The sequence below is a fragment of the Cheilinus undulatus genome, linkage group 8, assembly GCF_018320785.1.
Source record: "Cheilinus undulatus linkage group 8, ASM1832078v1, whole genome shotgun sequence".
NCBI classification, from domain to species: Eukaryota; Metazoa; Chordata; class Actinopteri; order Labriformes; family Labridae; genus Cheilinus; species Cheilinus undulatus.
The window spans coordinates 31736127-31760128 of NC_054872.1; the positions used below are offsets into that span (position 1 = coordinate 31736127).

General features: G+C 40.1%; 1 protein-coding gene across 1 annotated transcript; it reads left to right on the forward strand.

Annotated features, from left to right (window-relative positions):
* The first annotated feature begins 777 nt into the window (after positions 1-777).
* cacng7b (calcium channel, voltage-dependent, gamma subunit 7b) lies at positions 778-23321 on the forward strand. Its single transcript, XM_041793444.1, has 6 exons — positions 778-892; positions 9586-9781; positions 10111-10197; positions 13214-13354; positions 21788-21933; positions 22465-23321. The coding sequence occupies exons 2-6, from the start codon at positions 9586-9588 to the stop codon at positions 22909-22911; spliced, it is 1017 nt and encodes a 338-aa protein (XP_041649378.1). The 5' UTR covers positions 778-892; the 3' UTR covers positions 22912-23321.
* Positions 23322-24002: the final 681 nt, after the last annotated feature.

Sequence of the window (24002 nt, forward strand, 5' to 3'; positions counted from 1 at the left end):
ATATCTGCTGGGTGAAGAGCAACAGTGTGTAAATCATACATTATGTGTGATTGACCAAAGAAAAACCTCAATCACCACATCAACACCATGAAATGGACTTTCTGCATTAAAAAAGAATGTCTATGTTTTCAACCATAATTTTATGTTAAACTGAGTTTTTGATATCACTTATAATAATAATTGACACTCATTGAATAATTGAATATATAATGAAACATATTGATTAATCAAGTAATATATGTGGAGTATTATTAGTAGTATTTTTATTATATAAATTTTATTCTAAAAAATAATAATTATTTAAAAAGATATGAAAATGATGAAAACCTTGACAGGAGGTAATTAAAGAGAGGAAAATTGAAAATGGAGCATACTTGAATACAAAATATAAAGAATTGTTGTTTTTTTAATGTTTTGTTTAGCCAACAACTGCAAATGCAATTAAAAACTCTAAATATAGTGTAAAACTTCTATTCTACTGCCACATTATTGCACAACATACTATAAAGACAGAAAACCAATGATTATAATATATTAAATACATGATAGCATGAGAAATGGAAGTTTGGCGTTCCCTCCTCTCTCTCTCTCTCTCTCTCTCGCTCTCTCTCTCTCTCTCTCTCGCTCTCTCTCTATCGTAGCCAGAGTAGCTCGCGCTGAAACCGATCCACCGCAGTGCCTGGGACAGATTGAGTGAAAGAGAGGAGAGAGGAGAGAGTGGGATTTAGAGGATGGGTAAGGGGGCTTAAGGGAAAATACACACACAGTGAGAGAGAAAGAGAGAGAGGAAGAGAGAGAGAGAGAGGGGAAGGGAGGGAGAGCAAAAACCCAGCGAGCCTCCTGCTGTGAGCTTTCTTGGCTTCTGACGTGTGCGCACGATTCTCGTGGCAGGGTGAGTAATTTCTCCCATTTCTAAGCAACTATTGTGCGTGGCTTTTATTGCACCAGTGACGCCTTTTCAACCTGAGTCAGTCTTTCTAAATGTTAACAGTCTCTGTTAGTGTGAGAGGACAGCAACATTCATAACGCGTCTTCATGTCGTGTTAGCGTAAAGACAGCCGCTCGTGCCCGTTTTGACGTTCCATTCAGCTGTTACCTGGGGGCAAAGCCGTTGACAAGCTGTCTGTTATTACCGTTTTATTCCATGTTTGGTACTGTGTGAGTGGCTCACATGTTCCAAGCTCTGTTTATCATCTCCAAACTCCGCGTGCGAGTGTGTGTGACAGTAAGGGGGGGCTCTAAACAAGTCAATGCGCACATCTACGCCTCAGTCAGTCAGTCAGCCCTCAGAGAGAGAGAGAGAGAGAGAGAGAGCATTCACTTTAACATGCATGTAGTTTACAGGGATGTTAGCAAAGGTCCAGCTCGGCTCTGTGGAAATGGTTTCTACGCAGCTAAAATGCTCTGAGAAATCATGAGCCAACCCTCCCATTGAGTCACGATATCAACGTTAGTCGTTATGAAGTCATTTATTTCCCTCTGAGTGACTCCTGCGTCCTCTCAGGCTTGTTTTTTTTATATTTTTATTTATTCATTATTTTATTTAGAGACGCTGCGCATTTAAGGTTGGGTATTTAAGCACAGGTGTGGGCGCATACCCGTGCATCCTCTGCGTGCATGTTGGGTACTCCTTCCTTTTTTGGCCCAAGGTCTTTCCCTGCATAGTCTCCTCTTTCACCCACCATAAAGACTCTCCCCTTACATCCCTTTTCCTCCTGCTACTTTCTTTCCTTGGCATTTTTTTCTGCTTTTTCTTCCTTTCTCTCACTGAGAGACTCTGAGGTGATGTCAGACTCCAGATTGTGACAGATTACACAGAATTAAACCTTTTGTCCCCCTTGTGGCTCCTATCTAACCCATCCAATTGGCTCATTACTTTCTGGGTGAGGGAGCTGAGGGGCCTGTCTCAGAGCGCTAAAATGGGATTGTTATCACAAATCTATCAGGCAAACTGATTTCTTTTCACTCAATCTCAATCCCAGAGTCCTCTCCTAAAGTGGCAGCAGCTCTTTGGAGGACTTTTTTTGGCACAAAGAGTCGAATTTGTTCCTCTCACATGAGTTTAAACTCATTTTCAGCATAGATTTGGTGTGCTTTTCTGTGCTTTCTGTTTGACGGGCAGCCTCTGAGGGTGCTGTCCATGGTGCTGAACGAGCCTGCAAGAGCCACTCATCCACATCCACTCATTTCAGCTGCGCTGCAACTCCAATTGATTCACGGTCTGCTCTGGCATCTTCGGCACGTTCTCCAGCTGCCGTGAGATGTGATTGTTCATCCCTGAGCGTCTCTCCTCTCTGCGCCCTGGTCATCTTTGTATTCTCCCCTCCTCTCTCTCTGTGCCTTCAGTCATTTGGTTGAGTTGTTTTTGATTTTACGGAGACTACTTCTAAGTCCTCTCAATCACACTAGATCAAACTCTTATCCACGGATGGTCCCGGATGTCAACAGCAGCAGAAGCAGCAGAAATAGCCACTTCTAGTACGGTCACAACCTCCAATTAGAGGAGAAAAAAGAAGGTAGATTGAAAACAGCAGAAACAAACTGAATATAAATCCTCAATGGTGTTATGTGACTGTGATTTTGATGGCAGTTTGTATCCCTGTACTTATAAATCTTGTAACTTTGCCTTTTGATCCCTCTGATTTTACATTTTTAATCCATTCTGTTTGTGTGCAGGGACTTTTAATGGTTCCTCATACTTCTCATCCCATATTGCAAATATTTTCAATATTTAAAAAATACCCCACCAAGTGTCTCAGTGCAAAGAGAGGCCGAGTCAAGCTGAGCTGAAAGAGGAAGTAGACAGTCTGGTGGTTGTTTTATGTTTTGGGCTTCATTCAGACTGTTAAGGACTAAGGATGGGCCTTGAGAGTCTATAGGAACCCCGGCAACAACCTTGACTCGATGGTACATTTCTATATTTTACCAATATTTAAGTCTGATATAGGTTATAAACCACCAATATGGAAGTATCAGCAGAAATGTTTATACCTGCTGATTCCGATATTATTTTATACCATACATCCCTACTGAAAATTAATACATTTTAAATTATATTGTACCTTATGTTAATACAATGTGAAATGACTTTCTAAATGGACTTTTCTAAACTTTGACTTCAAACTGAAGTCAAAGTCCCTTTGGATTTGTTGATATCAGCTCTGTGTTCACATAAACAGGACAATACTTCCTTTGGCTTAATTACATTTCACTCTCCATACATTTTTTTCTCACATATACGCCTCATCCAACTGTTAGTCTTGCAACCAAGTGGGGGGGGCAGACAGCCCCATCCACTTGGGCATGCTGTGTCTACAGGTATAGGGCTCACATGTGGTTCTGGAATTAATTAATCCACTTCATTCGGATTTGATTATTATCCATATTACTGGAAGTATCCAAGTTAGATCTCAAGCTACCAGAGTCTGAAAAGATGTTATGTGCTCTGGTAGAAGTCAAAAGCTCGGAAGATATCAGTCTTGTTTTAAGAAAAAAAACTTAGCTTACTCACAATCTCAGCCAAAAACACTACAATACCAACAATCCACGAGTGTGAACGCAAAGTGATGATTGGTGGCGCCTCTGCTTACCATGGAAATATCTACCATGCCCACAAATGAAGGCTGTCGACTATTGATGACGATAATACATGCAGCTCCAGTATGAAATGCTCAAACTGAGTTATTCATCATCACTTCAAATATAATTACTGCAATAGGCTCTATGCACGCATCACTTCCGCATTTGACATTAGGCTGCTCACAAACTTCTGGCTGGAAGATTGAATGCAGAAGAGAATGGTGTACAATGGCAGATTTGTTGCGGTTTACCTGCTGTTTGCAGAAATTAACTGAGAACAGAATTAAATTTAGCTGAAGACGTGGTACACAGGAGATAAGGTCCAGAAGTGCTTTTAACCCATCTTTGAAACGTCATTTTATCATGTTTGGATGCAATTATGATAAAGAGTAACCACAAATGACAATCGAAAAACACAAACAAAAAAACTGACAAATAAACGCAGTATAGGACAATTTACGACGACGTAGGTTCCATTTAGGCTTAGCACGTATCGTTGGGCAGAAGTTGTCAGGCAGCCTAATTTTTCAGTGGAAATGCGTCACACCCTGCTGTTAATAGAGCCCACAAAGATTAGTGTAGAAAAAAGGTACATATTAGGTTTGAAAGCTTAAAAAGCTATTATTAACAACAGATCAAATGAACCACAGCTGATTCTTGGATACATAGCTCCTTTCTACTTGTAAATGCAGTTTTGTACTTTTGACTTTTTCATACACTGCTTTTTTGCCAAATCAGATTTTTCATTTTCATTTGTACTCAGGTAGTTGTTTAGCTTGGTTCATGCATTAAAAGTGTTGTAAAAAGGATTTTACAAAATGTCAATGGGGTATTTGAATAGGGAATTTTATTTCTGGAAGCAACGTCATCAAAAAAGGGGGCGGGCACAGCTGACCTCTAGGGCAATGGCCTTTCCATGCAAAAGTACAATTCAAAGAAAACTAAAAGACTTTCCAAACCAGAGAAAAACTTCCAATGGCCTTCATGTAGCAATTGAATCAGATGCATATTTTTGCTTGAAATTGATTGAAATATCTTGTTTTAGATGTTTATGGGCATAAGTCTGCTGCTCTCCCCCTCTTAAGGGAAAATTAGAGAGGGTTCTGGCTGCAGACCACAGATCTCAGACCCCACCCTCTAGTAGACCACTACTGGGAGATACCACCTCTGTCTGAACAGAAGTGATGTAATTTGCTGTTACAATGTTGTAGAAGTTTTTTTAAAATCCAACTTTATTCATAAACAAAGTGTAGCAGTTACATTGAAATACACTGAAAAAACACAGTATAAAGCGCATTAGCTTTGTTAGCTGTAGCTAGGGCTAAAGTAGCCACGCCACTTACTATGTAGGCCAGTGTAGCTACATTAACTTACATGAGCTTTAGCAAACGTAGCATAAGCAAACATATCTTAGTTAGATTTAGCTACGTGATAAAGCTAGCTACATGCTAGCTAAGTGGACACTTAAGGAACTGCAGTTTCATTCTTCAACACAAGCAGCAGCTTTCAATTAATTTTTGTTACTACTTTAACTCGTGACCTTGGGCAAACAGCTTTTTTTTTAGCCCTTGAAGCAGTCACATGATTAATTTGTTTTCGCTCCACTGTATAACTTTTTAAAGTAAAAAAATATACAAAAGAACTCAGCCACATTTAAAATACTTCATTTTAGTCATTAAAGAAGATTTGATTGGTCAGGATAGAAAGGGTAAATAATGCTATTCACTATACCATCCCTTCAAAAGTGAGTGCTCTCCAGCTCTGGCTGGCTCTGTTACAGCTCCCCCAGAAAAAACTCTAGTCACTCCTAGTGCTGCACAAAACCTGAAGCAACTTTTGCAGTTGTTTCTTCTTCATACAATTCTGATAAGAAGAGGCAAATCTAGTCTGAAAGAGTTTAGTCCCCACTAGAATGATTGTATCTATACTAATCTGCTCTTCAAAGGCTCTGAGGTTAGTGATATTTAGAAAGCCAGACAAAGAATGAAGAGGTTCTTTTATTTAAGGCGTTGATAAAGCCCTTGTAAGTGACTGATTAATGTCCATTATTAAATGAGTTACTCATCCTAAACATGATGTATTCCACCACTGTTTCTATGCAAACAGCTCAATGAATAAGAGAAGGACAAGGTACAGAAGTTCAGTGTCTGTTACATTGAAATAAAATATGTATAGATTGTGGACTTTTAGAGGATGGTACAAGAAACTGTATAAAACATCAGATAAGCTGCAGTGCTGTGAACATTTTATTATTGACAAGCAAACCAGCAGGCCACAAGCATGCAGACACCAGCTCTGCACGGTGACACGCAGAGGAAACACATTCAAACACTCTCACACACATCTTTTCCAACCTTGCAGCAGCTGTGTTACATCAGCAGGAGAACATGCCTGATTTCACTCGTGTCAGCAATTGTAAGAAAGCAGCGAAGCTCGAGTGGTAACCTGATCGCTGCAACTGGACAAGCAAAGAGTGAAAACATCTTCCTGCTGCAACAAATATCAATGGCTTTGCATTAAACTTTAACATAGAAGCTTCTTTCTGCCTCCACAGTTCAGGCTGTTTGCAGCACACTGCGTGTAATGATAGAGGGAAAGTTTTCCTAGCACTCACTGAGACAGGTTTTGGATGTTGTTGTGTTGCAGAGCAAGCATACTGCTTCATGGTCATAATTGGGCTCTCTCTGCCAGTTTTTACAGTGTCACATTTCATTTAAAGTGACTTTAGTGTACTTTAATGGCCTGCACACACTGTGAGATACAATGGGATTTTCCCAGCAAGCATGCAGCGATGAAACACTCGCAGCCACTCAGAGGAGCTGTAATTGTGGACCGGGCTCCTCCTGAAGTAATAAGGGTTGGCTCTGTTGTCGTGGCAAGTAGTGGCTAATTTAATGAGCCCCAGGCTTATAACACTGCATATGTTGGTTTAAAAAAACTCATAGTGTAATGGCCAATTACATAGAGAGAAATGTAAATCAGCATGCGACTGGGTGGAAAGCCTATCAAATTCAAGACTGAGCATAAAATAGATTAATAATTGATGTAAAAGTGAAGGTAATCCCCTCAGAGATTAAGACGTGAGGTGAAAGGGCAGATCCTCCCTCAGCCAAATTAGTTGATATAATGGCATCTTATTAAATGCTGCACAACATCCATTAGTTTTGAGTTATTTGAAAGGGCATCTTATCATTAATGACAACATCTACACCCATTTTATAATGATTAACACTTTGTCTGCAACCACAACTGACAGTGAACTTAAACACTAACATAATCTTAAAAAAAGAGACGCAGGAGCTGTTCTGTTATCCCTCAAACAACCAGTGCTCATGGAGGGGAACACATTAAAATGGGAGGGGGGGTTTAAGACCAGAAAACATAGATTTTAATGATCCAGGTCCAGGCACTGCAGATGATTTGAAAAATGTGGGGCTGCAGCACGAGTTGCTCTCTTTATCTCAGGATGGAAAGTGCAAGTTGATACGCATTGGCATATTTATAATGTTTGTAGACCTATGTATTAGGCCCTATTACATTTTTTAAATCAAGAGCCTGGACCTGGAGCAAATAAACCAAAATTCTTTGGGCTTAAGTCCTTAAACCCTACTCTTGACTCTTTTGAATTAGCAGGTATTTGAAAACAATGAGAGCATGCATACTTAAAGATAGATGATAATTAAAGACGGTAAAGGAAAGAAGCTCTTTCATGCTACAAGATAAGTTGCAAAATATTGCACTAGTCATATAAACTGGTGCTGGGACATGCCCAAATTAAATTGACACCATGTCCCTTCCACTGACAGTAGCACACATTGTCTTACCGTAAAAATATCAAAGATGGCACAGGTTGGTAATTCACAAAGCACAGAAGATTTTTTTTTGTATGGAAACTTCTCTCTTGCCTTTCCTCCTGTACTCTGCTAATCCAGCCGGGATCGCTGTAAGGAGACACATTCATCAACAGAGCTGTCAATCATGACTTTACACCAGGGCTCCAGACTTTTTTTTGAGCTAATGTCCCTGAAAAACATTTTTAGCTGTCTTCAAGTACATCTAAATTGCCTGATCAAAAAGTTGCTTCTTCAATGCCATTCAGTGAAGGTAGGCTTAAGAGGACAGAGTCCATAACAACGCACAGCAGCCATGAAAAGCAAAACAGGTCTGTCTGCAGACCGTACATCCTCCCTCTCCTGGCCTGTTTGTTAGAGATGCCGTCTGTCAGAAAGGAAGAACGCACTAAAACTTTCTAAATAAAATCAGATTAAACTTCTGTTTAGGGTTAGGGTACTAAAAGTTAGAAATTAAAAACCTGACCTGCAAAACCTGATTACAAAATGTTTAATAAAGCCAAACAGTCTGCTTATAGGAAAAAGCTTTTTCCCCATAAAAAAAAAAACATTATAACAGAAAACAGCTAGGTAACCTAGCTACGTAGCTAACATAATTAAGCTAAACTCACAAAGCAGCTTCTTAAACTATGTTATCTCCAGAGCTACATTATCTTTAGCTACGTTATCTTTAATTACGTTATCTCTAGCTACATTTGCTAATGCTCATGTTGCTAAAGCTAACCTGACTACATTGGCTTATGTGATAACGTTAATTACATAGCTATTGTGGCTATGTTAGCTTTAGCTAATGCTAACAAAGCTTAAGCGAGTTTGTGTATCTACTTCTAAAATGGGTTGATACATAATTTAGTCCCAGATTAGACCTCTCTGTTTAATTTATTAAATGTTTCCTAGTCTCTAATGTTTGCAATGTGATTGTTTCATGAATGTAACTGCCAGACTTTGTTCATGATTAAGTTTAATTTGGAAAATAAAATCTAAAACTTGAAATATGTTGTACCAGCAACTTATGTCACTTCCTTTCTGACACAGATGGTGTCCCAAACCAACGGACGGTGAGAGAGGCTATCAGAGATGTACGCTCTGCATTTTGATCTGCTGTTGTAATGACCAATGGGTTAAATTAGCATTTTTTCTAAGCTGAAGTTGTCACATACAAACATAAAGCTTAAAAACACACATGCAGAAATCCAATTTCTCCCAGTGTCATCCCTGGAAAGATTTCTGTTGCTCAGAGCACATTTTGCATTGTCCCAGGACATGCTTAGTCTCAGGCCCTGTGCTACACAAGTCTTTTTGGGTCAAATAACAAACTAAAGCAAGACCACTCAGAAAAAAGGGCCTTGGACATATACAGTGATATCATTCCAGTAGAAAGCTGCCTTACCAGACACCTACCTTGCCATATAGGAAAAGTAAACTCTCTTAATGATAGGTCTGTTTGCATTTGTTTTCTCATTAATGCATGCATTTTAACGTTGTTATTCAATTTTATATTCTGTCAACATTGAGGATGTGGGGTTTATGACCTGTGCTACTGCCAGTCAGCTCTAAATATTTTGGCCTCACTCCCCTTCAGCTGTTGCTTTGTCCATCTTAATATACAGTCCATGGAAAAAAGACTGAAACATAGAACCCTGCTCTGTTTCTCATGCTTTTGCTTTCCATTACCAAGATAAGCACAAGTTGGTGCCTGAACAATCTCACACGTGCACAGGAATCTAACTTTAGCAGGCATTTGGTACACTCAGAGGGTCTACAGTGAAGTTTTTCCCAGCCAGTCAGAATAAGTCACGAAGAAAGATCATGTGTGTGAGTCACATAGGACCCCTCCTCCTTATCCTCATTTGTGTGTATATGTGTGATTACTATCTCTCTGTTTTAGTTCATCATTCTTGCTCTATCTCTAACCTTTAACAGGATTGGTTGCCACATGATGTGTCACTAACTTCTCTTTAGCAATAACAAGACAGAAGGACAGCCTGTAGCTGTTTTCATGTGTGCACATCACATGTTTCTCTGCTCCTTTTCTAATGACCTCTCTCTGTGACCCATTCCAAATTTACCTTAATTTTCCTCTCTGCAGATTTTCACGTGTTATTCCTCTCTTCTTTCCACACCCTCCCTAAATTACTCTCGCTCTGCCCTCCAGATGAGCTCGTGCAGCAGCCGTGCGTTGACCATCCTGTCCACGGTGTTCGGAGCCTGTGGGCTGCTGCTGGTGGGGGTGGCCGTGTCCACAGACTACTGGCTGATCATGGTAGAGGGCATCATCCTGCAACAGAACCAGAGCATGGAGGTGAAGATGGCACTGCACTCAGGCCTCTGGAGAGTTTGCTTTGTGGCTGGTGAGAAAACACAACAACAAAAATTAAATGAAGATGGTAGAAGAGTTACTGTGCACACACAGTCATGTTGTGTGTGTTTGCATACATCCACAACATCAACAGCAACACAGAGAAAGAATACTGAGTGAGAAAGAAGCAAGGGAAGGAGTGAGAGAAAGCTAGAATCCTAGCTGTCATAAAACATGACCATTACCTGTAAGCAGGACTGCACAGACCCTCACACTTGTTTTTCAGTTTTGTTTTGTTTCCTCATGCATCACTGACTCTGATCCTAAAAGCAAACCCTAACAGTTCATCCCTGCTCTTCTCTATGTGTGTGTTTCTCCCAGGATCAGAGAACGGGCGATGCGTTGCATCAGAGTACTTCACTGAACCCGAAATAGAGATCACCACGGAAAACACAGCAAACATCCTCAGTGAGTAAAAACACATGTAACAGCACATCACCTCCTCTGTGTGTGAGAGTCTGCAGCCCGGAGAAAAGCTGCACAGTCCCCCTGCTGACCGATTCTGGGTACTGAAATCTGAACTAAACAGCAAAGCGGCAGCTACTAGTGGATCTGCATGAAGCACAGCTGCAGCGGTTTCAGTATGAAGTGGTAGTTCATAGGCTTATAGAGAATGAAACCCATTTGATGCATCTGTGAGGACCTGCTGCTCTGTTTTGCTGTGAACAAAATCTCTAAAACATTTGTGTCCTTAAATTCTTGTTGGAAATGTTAAATGTTTCATTCACCTTTTTCCTAAACCACATAGTTTATATGAAATCTGGACTTTCAGCATCCTGTGTCACTGAATATAGAGCCAGTCTTTTCCAAAGTAATGAGACACTAATCCTGATTATTGGAGTGATTCAGAGATTATGTCATCGGTTACACCTCTAACAGGATAATGTACAAAATCACAGCTAACATGGCTTATACCTGTCCATTTCAAACCAAGCTTATTTAAAACTCAACATAAATAAAAACAAGGATGCTTAGAAAAGTATCATCACCCATTTTAGCCTGTGGATGTTCTGAAATTCACCTTATTTCACAAATAAATTTTGTTGATATCTAATATTTACATTAACCACCTCTTTAGGTTGGTAAATCAGGAATTCCAGATTAATTTAGTAAAAATTGAAAAGCCTGATTAATTTCCTGAAAAATGGTTGCAATTCTAAGGTAATTAGGTGATACTTTACCCTAACCCTAGCCAACTTATCCTAACCCTCGTAATATTGTGGCAAGTCTCTGGTAATTGAATGGTAAATTACCCTAACCCCTAATCATAACCCAAACCCCTAACCCTAATCCTTGTAATATTATGGCAATTCTCTGGTAATTAGGTGGTATCTAACCCTAACCTTAACCCCTAACCCCCTTACCTTAACCCTCCTAATACTGTGGCAATTCCATGGTAATTAGGTGGTATTTAACCTTAACCCTCTAACCCTTACCCTCTAAACCAAACCGCCAAAATATTGCGGCACTTTTCTGGTAATTTGGTGGTATTTTACCCTAACACAACCCCCCAATCCTAACCTGAACCCCCAACCCTAATCCTCATAATATTATGACAATTACATGTCATGTCATTTATATGTTAATTAGTTTTTTGTTTGTTTGTTTGTTTGTTTTTAACAAACAGTTTCTTAGGAAAAAAAGATCCTAACTCTCTGCATGATAATTCCCTGATAATTTCTGTATTTTGGTCCACTTAATTAAAGTGAGTCATTCCTGACTAATTTTTAGGGTCGATAAAGACTAGATATTATACTTATTACTATAAAATTACTAGGTTATTAGGGCCCTATAAAACAGAGTGCTACTATTATAATTTATAACTTACAACTTATGATTGATTGAATATCTGATTTTAAAAGAAAATGAAGCAGTGTTTGCTAAATCTAGTGTGAATTCCTTTCAAAACATCAACAACTTTGTGGTTAGCCTTTAGGAGAAATGCACGTTTCTACTTCCACTATATCACCAGAAGTTTCACCCATAAATTCTGTGAGGATTTTTTATGTTAATAAAACAGACATATTAATACTGATGCATCAATAAGATCAACAAAGGCAAACAAACCCATCATTGAGACAATTTGATATTTTTAAACTGTTTGTATGCCTGATGCTCATTCTGCTGAGCAGCTGTCTGTTAAGGTGATTTATAACTTGCTTCCTTTTTAAAGGTTTCTATGCCAAAGATTTACCAGAAGACATCTGAAATATAAAGACTTTGTTGGAACATATAACTTAAATGTGTAGAGAACATTATTGAGTAGCGTCCATCTGTGGGGAAAACACCAAGGTGTGACATAAGTGACGTATATGAAGGTAACATTTTTCAAAATTAGACTGAACCGTGACATTTCTTTAACTGGAAATTGTTAAAAGTTATTAGAAAGTCCTTGAAACTTCTAGCAATGGAAGTGAAATAATGACCAGCAGTGAAAATAGACTTTGAAGCCACAACTGAAATTTTATTTATAAGTTAAGATAAAGAGATGGGGTTTTTTTTGTTTTTTTTTGGGGGGGGGGGTTGTAAGATGTTAAATGGTCTAGTCTTGCTGAAATGTCCTAACTACTTGTTTGTACGAACTATGGTATATAAATATATATAAACCTGCCTCATCTTTGGATTATTTTCCCTTGAAATAATACGACACTTCACAAGGGGAACCAAAGTTGACACAACACAAAAAGGGTTCTTTGATTATAAAACAGAGGAGGAATCAAAATTGACAAACTTTTGACAAATTTTACAAGTGAAATGTAAATATACAGATATTTCATTATGATTTTTAGTAAAGCATGTTTAAAAAACGTGTTAGAAATGAGGAAAAACATATAATCTCTCTGCGCAGAAGTTCTATGCCCTGTTCTTTAACTATGATACATTGCATCATAGTTTTCAAATAAAATAAATCTTCAATTGGAAAAACCATAGAAAGTTCATTTTACATTTAGAGTTTCTCAAGTTCATCACTTGCATCATCTAATGCTCCTAGTAATAAAGGTGCAAACCGTATCTATAAAGCTTTTATCATTCTTTCCTTCATGCCATGAGCCTGTACAAGAGAAAATTTATAAATATTTAGTGAAAAGCTGGATGAGAGTGATGTTTCTTTGCAGTTTACAGGTTTACAGCAATGTTTCTTTGTTTTGCATCACACCGGTTGGCTGAAGTTCTGTTTTTATAGTAGAATAGTAACAAGAACATTCAAAAAACGTAATAAATGTTGTTGCAATGTGTCCAAATAATCTGAAAACTGACATTTATAAGAGAAACACTGCTCAGTACTTCATATACAGATTTTTCTGCCTATGATTCTGTTGACGTACAAGTTTTAAGGTCAAGAAGCTTTATCATCAACCTCTACCTGCAGTCTGAGGTCAAACTCCATCATCTTTTCTAACACCGTGACCTCCCCTCTTTACAGAGATGGTGCGTACAGCCACGCCCTTCCCCATGGTGTCGCTGCTTTTCGTCTTCACAGCCTTCGTCATCAGTAACATCGGACACATCCGGCCTCAGCGCACCATCCTCGCCTTTGTTTCCGGCATCTTCTTCATCCTTTCAGGTGGGACCCATTAGTCATGTCAGACTGTCACTCTGTGATTGATTACAGTGGTCTGATGTGTCCTGTGTCACATGTGGAGTCACTCCATCACAGTTCTATTTTTAGTGTCAGAAAAAATAGAACTGCGATGGTTCAAGGCCAAACGGGAGACTTTTCTGACCTTTCGGCCTTGGATTTCCTGTACAGGTTTATACATAAGGGTTCATTTGCATTTTAATCATGTAAAAGTTGGAACTCTAAAGACCAGTTCTCCAGCTTGGTTTCCTGCTTGAGTGTAGTTAACCTTCTTGAACAGCAGGTGGCTGTAACGCTTCCGTTTGCCAGCCTCTGTGCTGACAGTCAGTAGCCAAACTGAGCCTCCTTTTCTCTGACGGCGGTTTCACTGACATGTTTTGAGAGGGGAGTAGCGCCGCAGAGCTCAAAGGAAACATCAAACAGACTCTGCTGCGACGGCTCTGACATGCTATAGCAGGGACCTGCCGATAAAGGGTGTAGCAGAATAATAAGTGTTATGTAACAGGCGGGGGTTATGTAATGTTTATATCCGCCGCTCAAAGTGTCGCAGTGTTTTACTTTATGAGGTACTCTGATAATAGGGTGATAACAAGGGGCAAGTGTATCAAATTGCTTTTCTGGGGTTGGATATTCTGCTGCACTAAGCCTCTCTCACTCTAAACACTGCTTTACTCACCCCCCTCTCCTTCTGACTCCCCCCTCTCTTTGCTTTTTACATCTCTGCCCCCTCTCTGTAGCTTTCCTCCCTCTCATTTCTGTCTCATCCTTTCATTCAGAGTTTTTCCTCTCAGTTTTCTGCAGATGCTGGGGTGTTTTTGGACTTTTTAGAAATATGAGCCTTTGGTGCTTGTTATATTTAGAGTGTGATCTCATGAATTCAGAATTAGTTTCTGATTAGTTCAAAGCAACACCAAAGCACTTATTGATCTTCTCATAATCCAAGTATTTACCTACATATCTTTCTTTTCATTCACACACAACCAACGTTCTGTTCCTGTTATCTTTATATGCACACGCATGTGCCCCTCCATTTCCCCGTGTTACTTATTTAGATAAGCATGTACCTCCACTCACTGATTGACAGCAGCATGGTTTCTGCATCAGCAGCAGCAGGCTGTCAAACTGCTACATCCTCTACATTAACAGCTGAGAGACATGTCAATTTTAAAAGGAATAAGCATGCTGCTGCATTTGGATGTTGCAGTGGAAGCTAAAAATAATCTTTTTTGCTGCTTACAGCATGCTGCATTGCTTGAATATTGATTCTTTGATGTTGGCCATATGTTGATGCTCATGCATTTAACATCACTGAGGTAGAGTGAAAGCATGAAAATGTACTTAGAGGAAGGGGGATTTAATGTTGTATGTAATGCCTATAGGTGTAAAGGTGCATTATTTTCATTTGTTTAATTGAGTTATGATTTTTTTTCCCCCTGAGTTCTTTAGACACTGACAGTTATTGTTCATGGTATACTGCAGAAACTACATTCTGAGTAAAGTTGTTTTTGTCTAATTATAAGTGAAAAATATCTCATTATACTTATTACATTCACCAAACAAGTCCAGATCAAAATCTTAAGTAAAGATGCACAAAACAAATCTGCCAACATCTTGAGAATGAGATGTGCCAAGTTAGTACATCTCATTACAAGTAGGTAGAGCTGGGCGATTATGGAAAAAATCAAAATCATGGATCTGGCACCATTTAGTTCCTAGAGCAGTTTCAGCAGCTGTTGTACAAAAAGTAGCAAATAAACCTGCTGCTCGCGTTGCACAGTTGGTTGAGTTTTAACGGACTGGATGGGATGATGTCACATGACTCGTACTTCTTCTTCTCTTAGGTTTCCTGCAGGCTACATGCCTTGCAACACCTGGCTGTCTATCACGCAACTACACAGCTAGTAGTTTGTTTATAAGGGGGTGGTGCATTAGTAGAGAGAGAATTACAAGGGGAAAAATGTGAAATTATTGACATGGCAGGTTTTCGTCGGTTAGAGGCTCTAAATGTCATATTTGATTATTTCTTGGTTAATTGCCCATCTCTACAAGTAGATGCACAATATTGGATTTTTGCTGATATGCCAGTATTTATAGATTTATTTTAGCCAATATCGATATCAAAATCTTAATATGATTTTCGGACAAGAAATTTCAGTCCTTTTGGACATACTTTAAGGTTTCAGGATGACCAACGAAACAAACTTTAGTCCTTAAAAAACACTTTTAAATTTAAACTATGAGGATAAATAAAGAAAACGACCTCAACTGACATAGGTCTGTTGGTTCAGTCTGAAACTCCAATTTATTAGTATACATGGACAAAATCTGACAGAGACAAATATGACAGGTGGTCTAATAAATTTGTTAAGCACTGTACACAAAGTAATACACAAACAAAATACTGGATGTAATTATCAGCAGATATCAATATTTGCCTTTTTAAGCTTATATCTTCCGATAATGATAGACCGATAATATCGTGCATCCCTGATTACAAGACACTCATTAAAGAGACAACAGTACTTTTGATAGCAAAGTTTTATAAAGAAAAGTTCAAACTGCTGTCCAGTCCTGGGAAACGTACATTTCTACTGGATATTTCCCAGCCCAAGTAAAAACATTGCGATACACATTGATTTTAGCTAATAAATATAACCTAATAAACATGTCCCATCACACTGTACGATTCAAAGATCGTGCACGACCTGAGTGCTCACACTGTGCGACTGAAATCGGGATGGACTGTGACAGAAACCCGCAGAGTTTCCTTTTAAAAAGACTCACACACTCAGGGTGAAGTGTCTCCATTCATCTTCTCCCCCCTCCCCCATCTCTAACACTCTCTCTCCCTCTCTCACTCTCTCTCCCTCTCCTGCTACCTCCCTCTATCCCACACACACAAACATCATCACCTCAGATCCACGGAGAGGAATATTTCCTGCTCGTTTATTTCCTTTATCATGGGGGGGTGCATCAGAAAGTCATTCCAGCTGTTGTCATGGTAATTTAGGATGTTGTCTGACCGTTTACAAAGGAAAACAATCCCCCAAAGTTGTTTATTCTGCTTGCATTTCTGCTCTCACTGTGAAGTGTCTGGGGTTGTACGACCAAAATATCAAACATGCCAGAAATCCTCCCGACCAGTCGGGGGCAGGTCGTGCGGTCGTACGACGGGCTGTGGTCGGCCGGCGTATGCCCCTGTACACAGCACGAGAAACGACGCCCTATCGCGCGACTCCAAACTCATGGCTGAATCACAGGAAAAACACACAATGTACACCCGGCTTTAAGGATCTTAGACTCTGGAAGACTCAACTTTAGGTCCTTGGAGATCCAGCAAGTAAATTCAAATATCCAATAATAATCACTGAGTTTCTAATAAATGCACATTCAGTAATATTTAACCCTTTAAATTTAAAACAACCCTCTCTTCTAACCCTCTTGCTGTCGTTTGTCATTCAATAATACAATTCTGATATCACTTTACTATAAAGGTCTTAACACATTGGGTAGGTTATTTTCGGATGCGTTTTTTTCTGATCCGTAATCCAAAAAAACGTCACGCACTCTGACCTTGCACTCTGGATCCGCTGCGTTTTTATTTGCCTTCACTGCGAAAATTCGTAGAATGGGGGAAATTGTTTCGTATTGCGAGTATGTGGCTCTGTCACTCCTTTAAAATCCCGCTGGATCCATCATGACAGAGAGCTTCAAACAGAACACGCTCATGCGTCATAGCGCTGAGACAAGTTGGAGAGATGATGAGTAACTTTTTAATTTAGCCTGTTATGACCTGTGAGTAGGCTACAAACTTCTGCCTCTATCTGTCATATTTTCATATCTGATATCCACATAACACACTGGCAAACTACGGTGATTGCAGTGAGGTTTTGGTGCAAGAGAGGGAGAGAAAGGGAGAGAGAGGGAGGGGTTGGGAGGGGGTCAGCAAGCAAGAGAGAATAAAGCAAAACACACTGATCTGAATCATCAATCACCCATCTTTCTGTTATATTTCTATGGTTGATATCAGCATAATAAATAAGAAAACTTTGGTGTTTAAAGTGAGGTTTGGTGCGAGAGAGAGAGAGAGAGAGAGGGGAGAGAGAGGAGGGGTCAGGCGGGGGTAAGCAAGCGAGGAGGAAGCAGGGAGCACTGTTTTGAATCATCAATCACCCATTTTAATGATTTGGACTGATGCGAAATTTCGCATAAAATCAAACCTTTTTCAAAAAAAAAAAATGACAGACAAAAATTTTGGCATCAGTGTGCAAACATGATCGTAACATCATGAGCTCGATTTTCTTTTTTTACCGTGCGAAAAATTCGGACGAAATAAACGGACTCAGTGTGCAAAGGCTGTTAGTCCACTTGTATTTGCTTAACATCTGCATACCACACCACCACAATTTCTGTAATGAGCCAATGAGTTGGGATTAAGCAGTGTTATGCATACTAAATAGGAAGCTGTCTGAAGCCTTCATTATCAGCTATGCTGTACAGCTCAACTCTTTAAAGGTAAAGCAGAATGTGCTGTTTGTCATCTTCTGATCCTGTTTAGAGGTTGAGGAAAATCTGGACTTTAAAGCATCAGTCAGTGCTGGATGTGACAGCACAAACCAGCTCAGTGTAACCAGCCTAGCTGTTGATGCTAACTGCTAATTAGCCTGGTGTCTTGTCCTGTGTAGACAAGGATCGGTGTTGCTGATGTATTTTATCATGTTTTTGCTTGCATGTTGCAAGTGTGACGTCCACCTCCTGACTTTCAGGTGTTTGACGAAACCCAAAACAATCCAGTGTTTCCTTTTAGGTCGCTTTCACACCAGAGCAGTTCAATCCACTCTAAATGAACCCTGGTCCATTTTCCTGGATAGTCCAGTTCGTTTGGGGCAGTGTAAAGGATCAAGTGGACTAAACAAGTGAACTTTGGTCTGCTAAAGAACGGGGGTCTCGGTTCACCCCCAAACTAATCCTGGTGTGGTTCATTTGAAGTGTGAAAGCAAAGCAGACCAACTTTTGAACCAAAGGCAGGAAGTGGCGTGAAGTGTATGATTTACAGATATATATGGGATTTAATACATTCAAATACATGTTGATCCCCCTCTCAGTGTATGCACAGACATTAAGCTTGCTGCTCATCCTGAATTCCCTCTTGTAAAATACACATATGCACACCAAAGCAGAAGCAGAAAACCCAAGACAACATAAATTTGGTGTTGCTCCATTGTTTGTGGTAAAAAGAAGTTAGCAGAAGTTTCTGTTTTAGCCAATAGATGAGCCATTTTTGTCTTCTTCTGTGTCTTCTCCTCTTTAATCAATGATAGTAGATGTTTAACTGCTTGACACTGTTCAGATGATTCAGTTCGTTTTGTCCATGTGCAATGTGAAAGCAAACCAAACCACATAAAAGTGCGACAACATCGCAACTGCAGCCCCAAATCAAACAGAGTTAACCGGACTATCGGGTGTGAAAACGACCTTTGTCTTGCTGGCAGTAGTTAAACTATCTCATCCACTACCTCCAGCTTGTTTTGCTCTGAACATACTTACATCATGCAGTTTAGCTTCTGCTGCCATCTGTTGGCTTTTTGTTACCTAAACAAATAAAACTGATTTAGAGTTCAACATATCGGTGGCATTTCAAAGAAAACTTCTATTCAAAAGTCACAAGAAGATTCAAAGATTCTAAGAGATGGACCCAGATGTATACCTGCATTTGTTAGCTTGATACTGGCATATAAAATACCTTTATCAGGCAAACAGATTTAAAATAAGTTAGTGCTACTTTCAACTTAAGAGAAAGGCTATTTTACTTGACAGCACTATATATCTAATACATCTTCTTTTTTTTTTTAGATCTATAAAATAGATCTTAAATAAATTTTCTTGAGTTAAATAAAGTGAAGTTCGTTCCTGAGTTCAGTCATCTCACCAGACATCACTGCTTTCTTCTTTTGTCATTTAATGACAGTTAGCAAACGGATTTAAAAATGTGCTACTGCCACCATCAGTAGTGTCGCCTTAAAATCAAGCACTGGTAAAAAAAGATAATGGAAAAGTAAATAATACACATGTAGTTTAAACAGAATCTGTTTTTGTGCCCATCCCTAGCATCCCCTTATAATGTAAGCATTAAGTCTGTGAAGTTTTAGCTGGAACCTTGTTTTATGTTTTGATGTTGGCAAAAACAAGTTTGGAAATATCAGCATGTTGGATCTCAGCCCAAAAATATCATCTATATTCCAATAATACAAATACACATTAAGACATTGTTTTATATTTTTTCCTGACCTCAAGGAACTGAAACCAAAGTGTTTCCTTGGATTTTTTGTGAATGTTAGCAGCATTACATAGTCATTTAAATAGTAACGTGAGGACATTAAAAGCCCTTTGTTTCAGTGAATAGAAGAAAGCAGTCTGTTTAGTATAGATGACTTTCCTGTGTCAACAATTTCACTTAACCAACATCCTTCCCTAATCTTAACCTCAGAGCTAATGTTGACTTTGCTTTGCGTGCAGTACTTCTTAATAAGCTCAAAAGGATTTTCTACTGAACATAATCCAGGCAGAAATTTGGTTTCCCTCAAAACTCACTTTGGCAAAACAAAAAAGGAATTTAAAATGTTGTTTTGCATGAGACAGAGTCGCTCCAGGGAAGGCTGGAGGCCAAGACAGTTACACTTAGTCCTTCCTTACACACCCACACACACATTTAAAGGGTAGGAAAAATGCAGAAAAAAACAGCATCAGATGTTCAGTTTTTAAGTTCTGAAAGTTCCTCTTGATCTTAAATAGTTTCCTTTAGTGTTTCTTTACCAGAGCTAGACATCGTCAGATTTATTATCCCAGAGAGTGTTCACCTTTTTATGAGCTCTGATGTGTTTTTGGTCCGTAAAGCTCGTTTGTTTTTTGTTTAAATACTGATATGCATCTATTTCTCCTATTTTACTATGATGTGAAAAGATGGAACGATACACTCAACTCAACCTATGAATAGCACAATGCTGGGTTAATGATCAATTATATCAGGATTTTTCACAGTGACTTCATTTTCATAATGCCATGAAAGCAAAGTCAGTTACATGATATTTTGATGTAGGCTCTTTCTTGTTTTTTAGAGATGCATATTATCGGGGTTGCTATTGATAAAGGGAAATATAGCTTAAAAAGTGAATTGATCTGTCCTATTTATATAGATCTTCATATAAATAACATACACATACACATCCTCTTATCTCCATATAGATAAATATACACATATACTCTATGTGGACAAAAGAATGTGGACACCATTACATCATCAGGGACTGTAATGACATTGTATTCTAATACATATTTTAACATGGATTTGCCCCCCCTTTTTACAGCTATCACAGTCTCCACTCTTCTTGGAAGGCTTCCCACAAGATTTTGGAGTGTTTCTGTGTTAATTTGTGCCCATTCATTCTGTAGAGCATTTATGGGGTCAGGCACTGATGTTGGAATAGAAGGCCTGGCTCACAATCTCTGTTCCAGTTTATCCCAAAAGTTTTCGATGGGGTCTTGGTCAGGGCTCTGTGCAGGCCAGTCAAGTTCTTCCACACTGAACTCATCAAACCATGTCTTTATAGTCCTTGTTTTGTGAACTGGGCCACAGTCATGTTGGAATAGAAAATGCCCTTCCCCAAACTGTTGCCACAAAGTTGGACGCATAGCATTGTCCAGAATGTCTTGGTATGCTGAAGCATCAAGATTGTCCTTCACTGGAGATAAGAGGCCTAGCCCAAACCCTTGAAAGAAGCCTCATACCTTATCCCTCCTTGAACAAACTTTACAGTTGGCAGAGTGCAGTCAGGCAGGTAACGTTCCCCCAGCATCCGCCAAACCCAGACTCACCCATGACTGCCACAGAGAAGCGTGATTCGTCACTCCACAGTCAAAAGTTGGTCTGCTTTACACCACTCCTTCTGACACTTGGCATTGGACTTGGTGATGTGAGGCTTGTATGCAGCTATTCGGCCATGCAAACTTATTCCATGTAGCTCCTGTCGCAGTTTTTGTGCCAGTGGAAGTTCAGAACTCTTCAGTTGTTGACCCTGCTCTGTGGTTTCACCTGGTCTTCTGCTTCATGGCTGAGTCGCTGTTGTTCACATTTCCTCTTGAGCTGTGCATTTTTTCTGCCAGCAGTTTAAGTTGCCCCTTTATTGAATTGATTTTACTTTATATTGAGGTATCTCTACTATTGTGCACAGATTAATGTCTTTCTTTGGTTTGCCTCCCATCTCTTTATTAATGTTCTGTTTTTGGATGCTGATGCTCTCTTCTCTCTCCCTGGACAAATTAGTGCAGCCACAGTGGATTTCTCTTTGATAACCCTCTCTCCCTCCTGTGTTGTCTCTTTCCCTCTCTGACTCACTTCCTTTGTTAACATGCTGTGTGCAGGCCTCAGTCTGGTGGTGGGGCTGGTGCTCTACATCTCCAGTATAAACGATGAGGTGATGAACCGACCCAGGGAGCCTGAGCAGTTCTTTAACTACCACTATGGCTGGTCCTTTGCCTTTGCTGCTTCTTCCTTCTTACTTAAAGAGGTCAGTCAATGTGCCATCTGCAAACACATTATATTTTCATTCTATGGTGTGTTTTTTCTTTCCCTGGAGTATTGCATGCTGTGTTTGCAAGTAGGGACGATAATTAGGAGACGGTGTGTGGTATTGGTGATGCAGAACTGCAGAATGTGTACGTGTTCATCCATGTGTACTGCAGTATCATGTGAATCCTCCCCCCTGCTCCTTCTGCTTCTTTCCCCTCATCAGCAGCTCTGCTCTTAATGTGGTGCAGTGGGCACTTCAGTGTGAACTCACCTCCTCCCCTACTCTTAACTCTATCCTTTTCTTCTTAATCTTTTTGTATGAGCTTTGAGGAATTCATTCATCCCTACTTTGTTAATCCTCAGTGATCAAAAGCACATACTTACACCTCTCCACCTTGTACCTTCTTTAAACACTTCTAGCTTATCAGTCATTCCGGTCTAATTTCCCCTGTCATCACTTGGAACTATTTTTTGAAAATGTATTTGTCTCTCATCTGATCTCCCCTCATCTCTTCCCACATCGTCTCAGGGGGCCGGCGTGCTGTCAGTCTATCTGTTCATGAAGCGCTATGCCGAGGAGGAGATGTATCGTCCCCACCCAGCGCTCTACCGCCCTCGTCTGTCTGAAAGCAGTGACTACAGTGGCCAGTTTCTCCACCCAGAATCCTCCTGGCCTCCACCAAAGCGAGGGCGCAGCACCTCTGAAGCCTCCAGTGACATCTCCATACAGCTCAACCAGGCGCCACCAGCCCCGGCCAAAAGCAACCTCCAAAAGAGCGGGCAGGGCAGCCCACCGTCCGGGTCGTCCTCTGCAGGGAGCTACCCGCAAACGGGCGGTTACCCCTCCACACACACCCTGCCAAGGTCGCACTCCTCACACCCTCAAGGCCAGGCTCTGCCCATGGCAATGCCTCCATCCCCTGTACCTCCACCTCACTATCATGCACACATGCACATGAGCGCCTCCCCCTGTTAGAGAGGGAGAGAGGGAGACAGACTCCTCATAATCATGTAAAAATGTAGGTGATGGACGGGCTTTGATCAGGATCGCACAAGCTAAAAAGAATCATCAAATGTTTTAAAAAATGTAGCTCTGAAACAATGAGACAAAAGAATTGTGAGATTTTTAAGAAACAAGCATGGACAAGAGGAAAAAAAGGAAAAAAGAGGAATTCAGGGTGTTTTTCCTAGAAAGACTTTAGCAGAGAGAGCTGAGTGACAGAGGAGATATAAAGGGAGGGAGTAAGGCAGGGGTGAGCGAGGTGCTGCGGTATAAAACCCAGATGCTGCAGTGCTGCGGGAAATTTGTATGCACACGATCACTGACGACTGAGGATGCACATAGTTTTATACATCCATAATTCATGCCAATACATGGACTCTGCTCCTTTTTACCAAAGGATAAATGTGCTCTAATATATTCTTGTCTTCTCTCAATTTCTTACATCATCAACCCAGTTTCATAACTAGCAATGACAAAGTAGTATTAATATTATTAAGTGCAAAATATAAGTTAACAATATAGTAATCTGAGAACACTGTATGCGAATGTTGTTATATAAAAACAGGCAGAAGTGGATGATATTCTGTGATATCATGAGAAAATCATTTGACATATTTGTTTAGGAGACACGTTTTTAACACCCTGTACATAATACTGCACACCCGTGTATAGATGTTGTAAATTATGAATGAAGCTTTGGCGCATTCACATCAACAAAACCTCGGACTTATTCTGCTGTTGATGAGGACTCTGCAACAGGCCAACTCCAACAAACCATAACAACACCACCACCCTGAATGCAGCTGGCTTACGGGGAGAACCACAAGGTGCTGACGCAGGGGTCTGATGCCCCCTACTGGCCACTGATCTGCACTGACCCAGGAGCGGCCCTGACCTGCACCGTGTCAGCTGATGGTGCAGCAGAGAAGAGTTGGTCCACAGCTGGTGGAGAGATGGTGAATGTCAGCGGGAGTGAAGATACATGCTTTAAGACTAGTTAACCGCTCTTTTAAAGAGCAGCTTAGCATCCGGAAATCCCAGATGATGAAGTTGTCTGCTAAAGT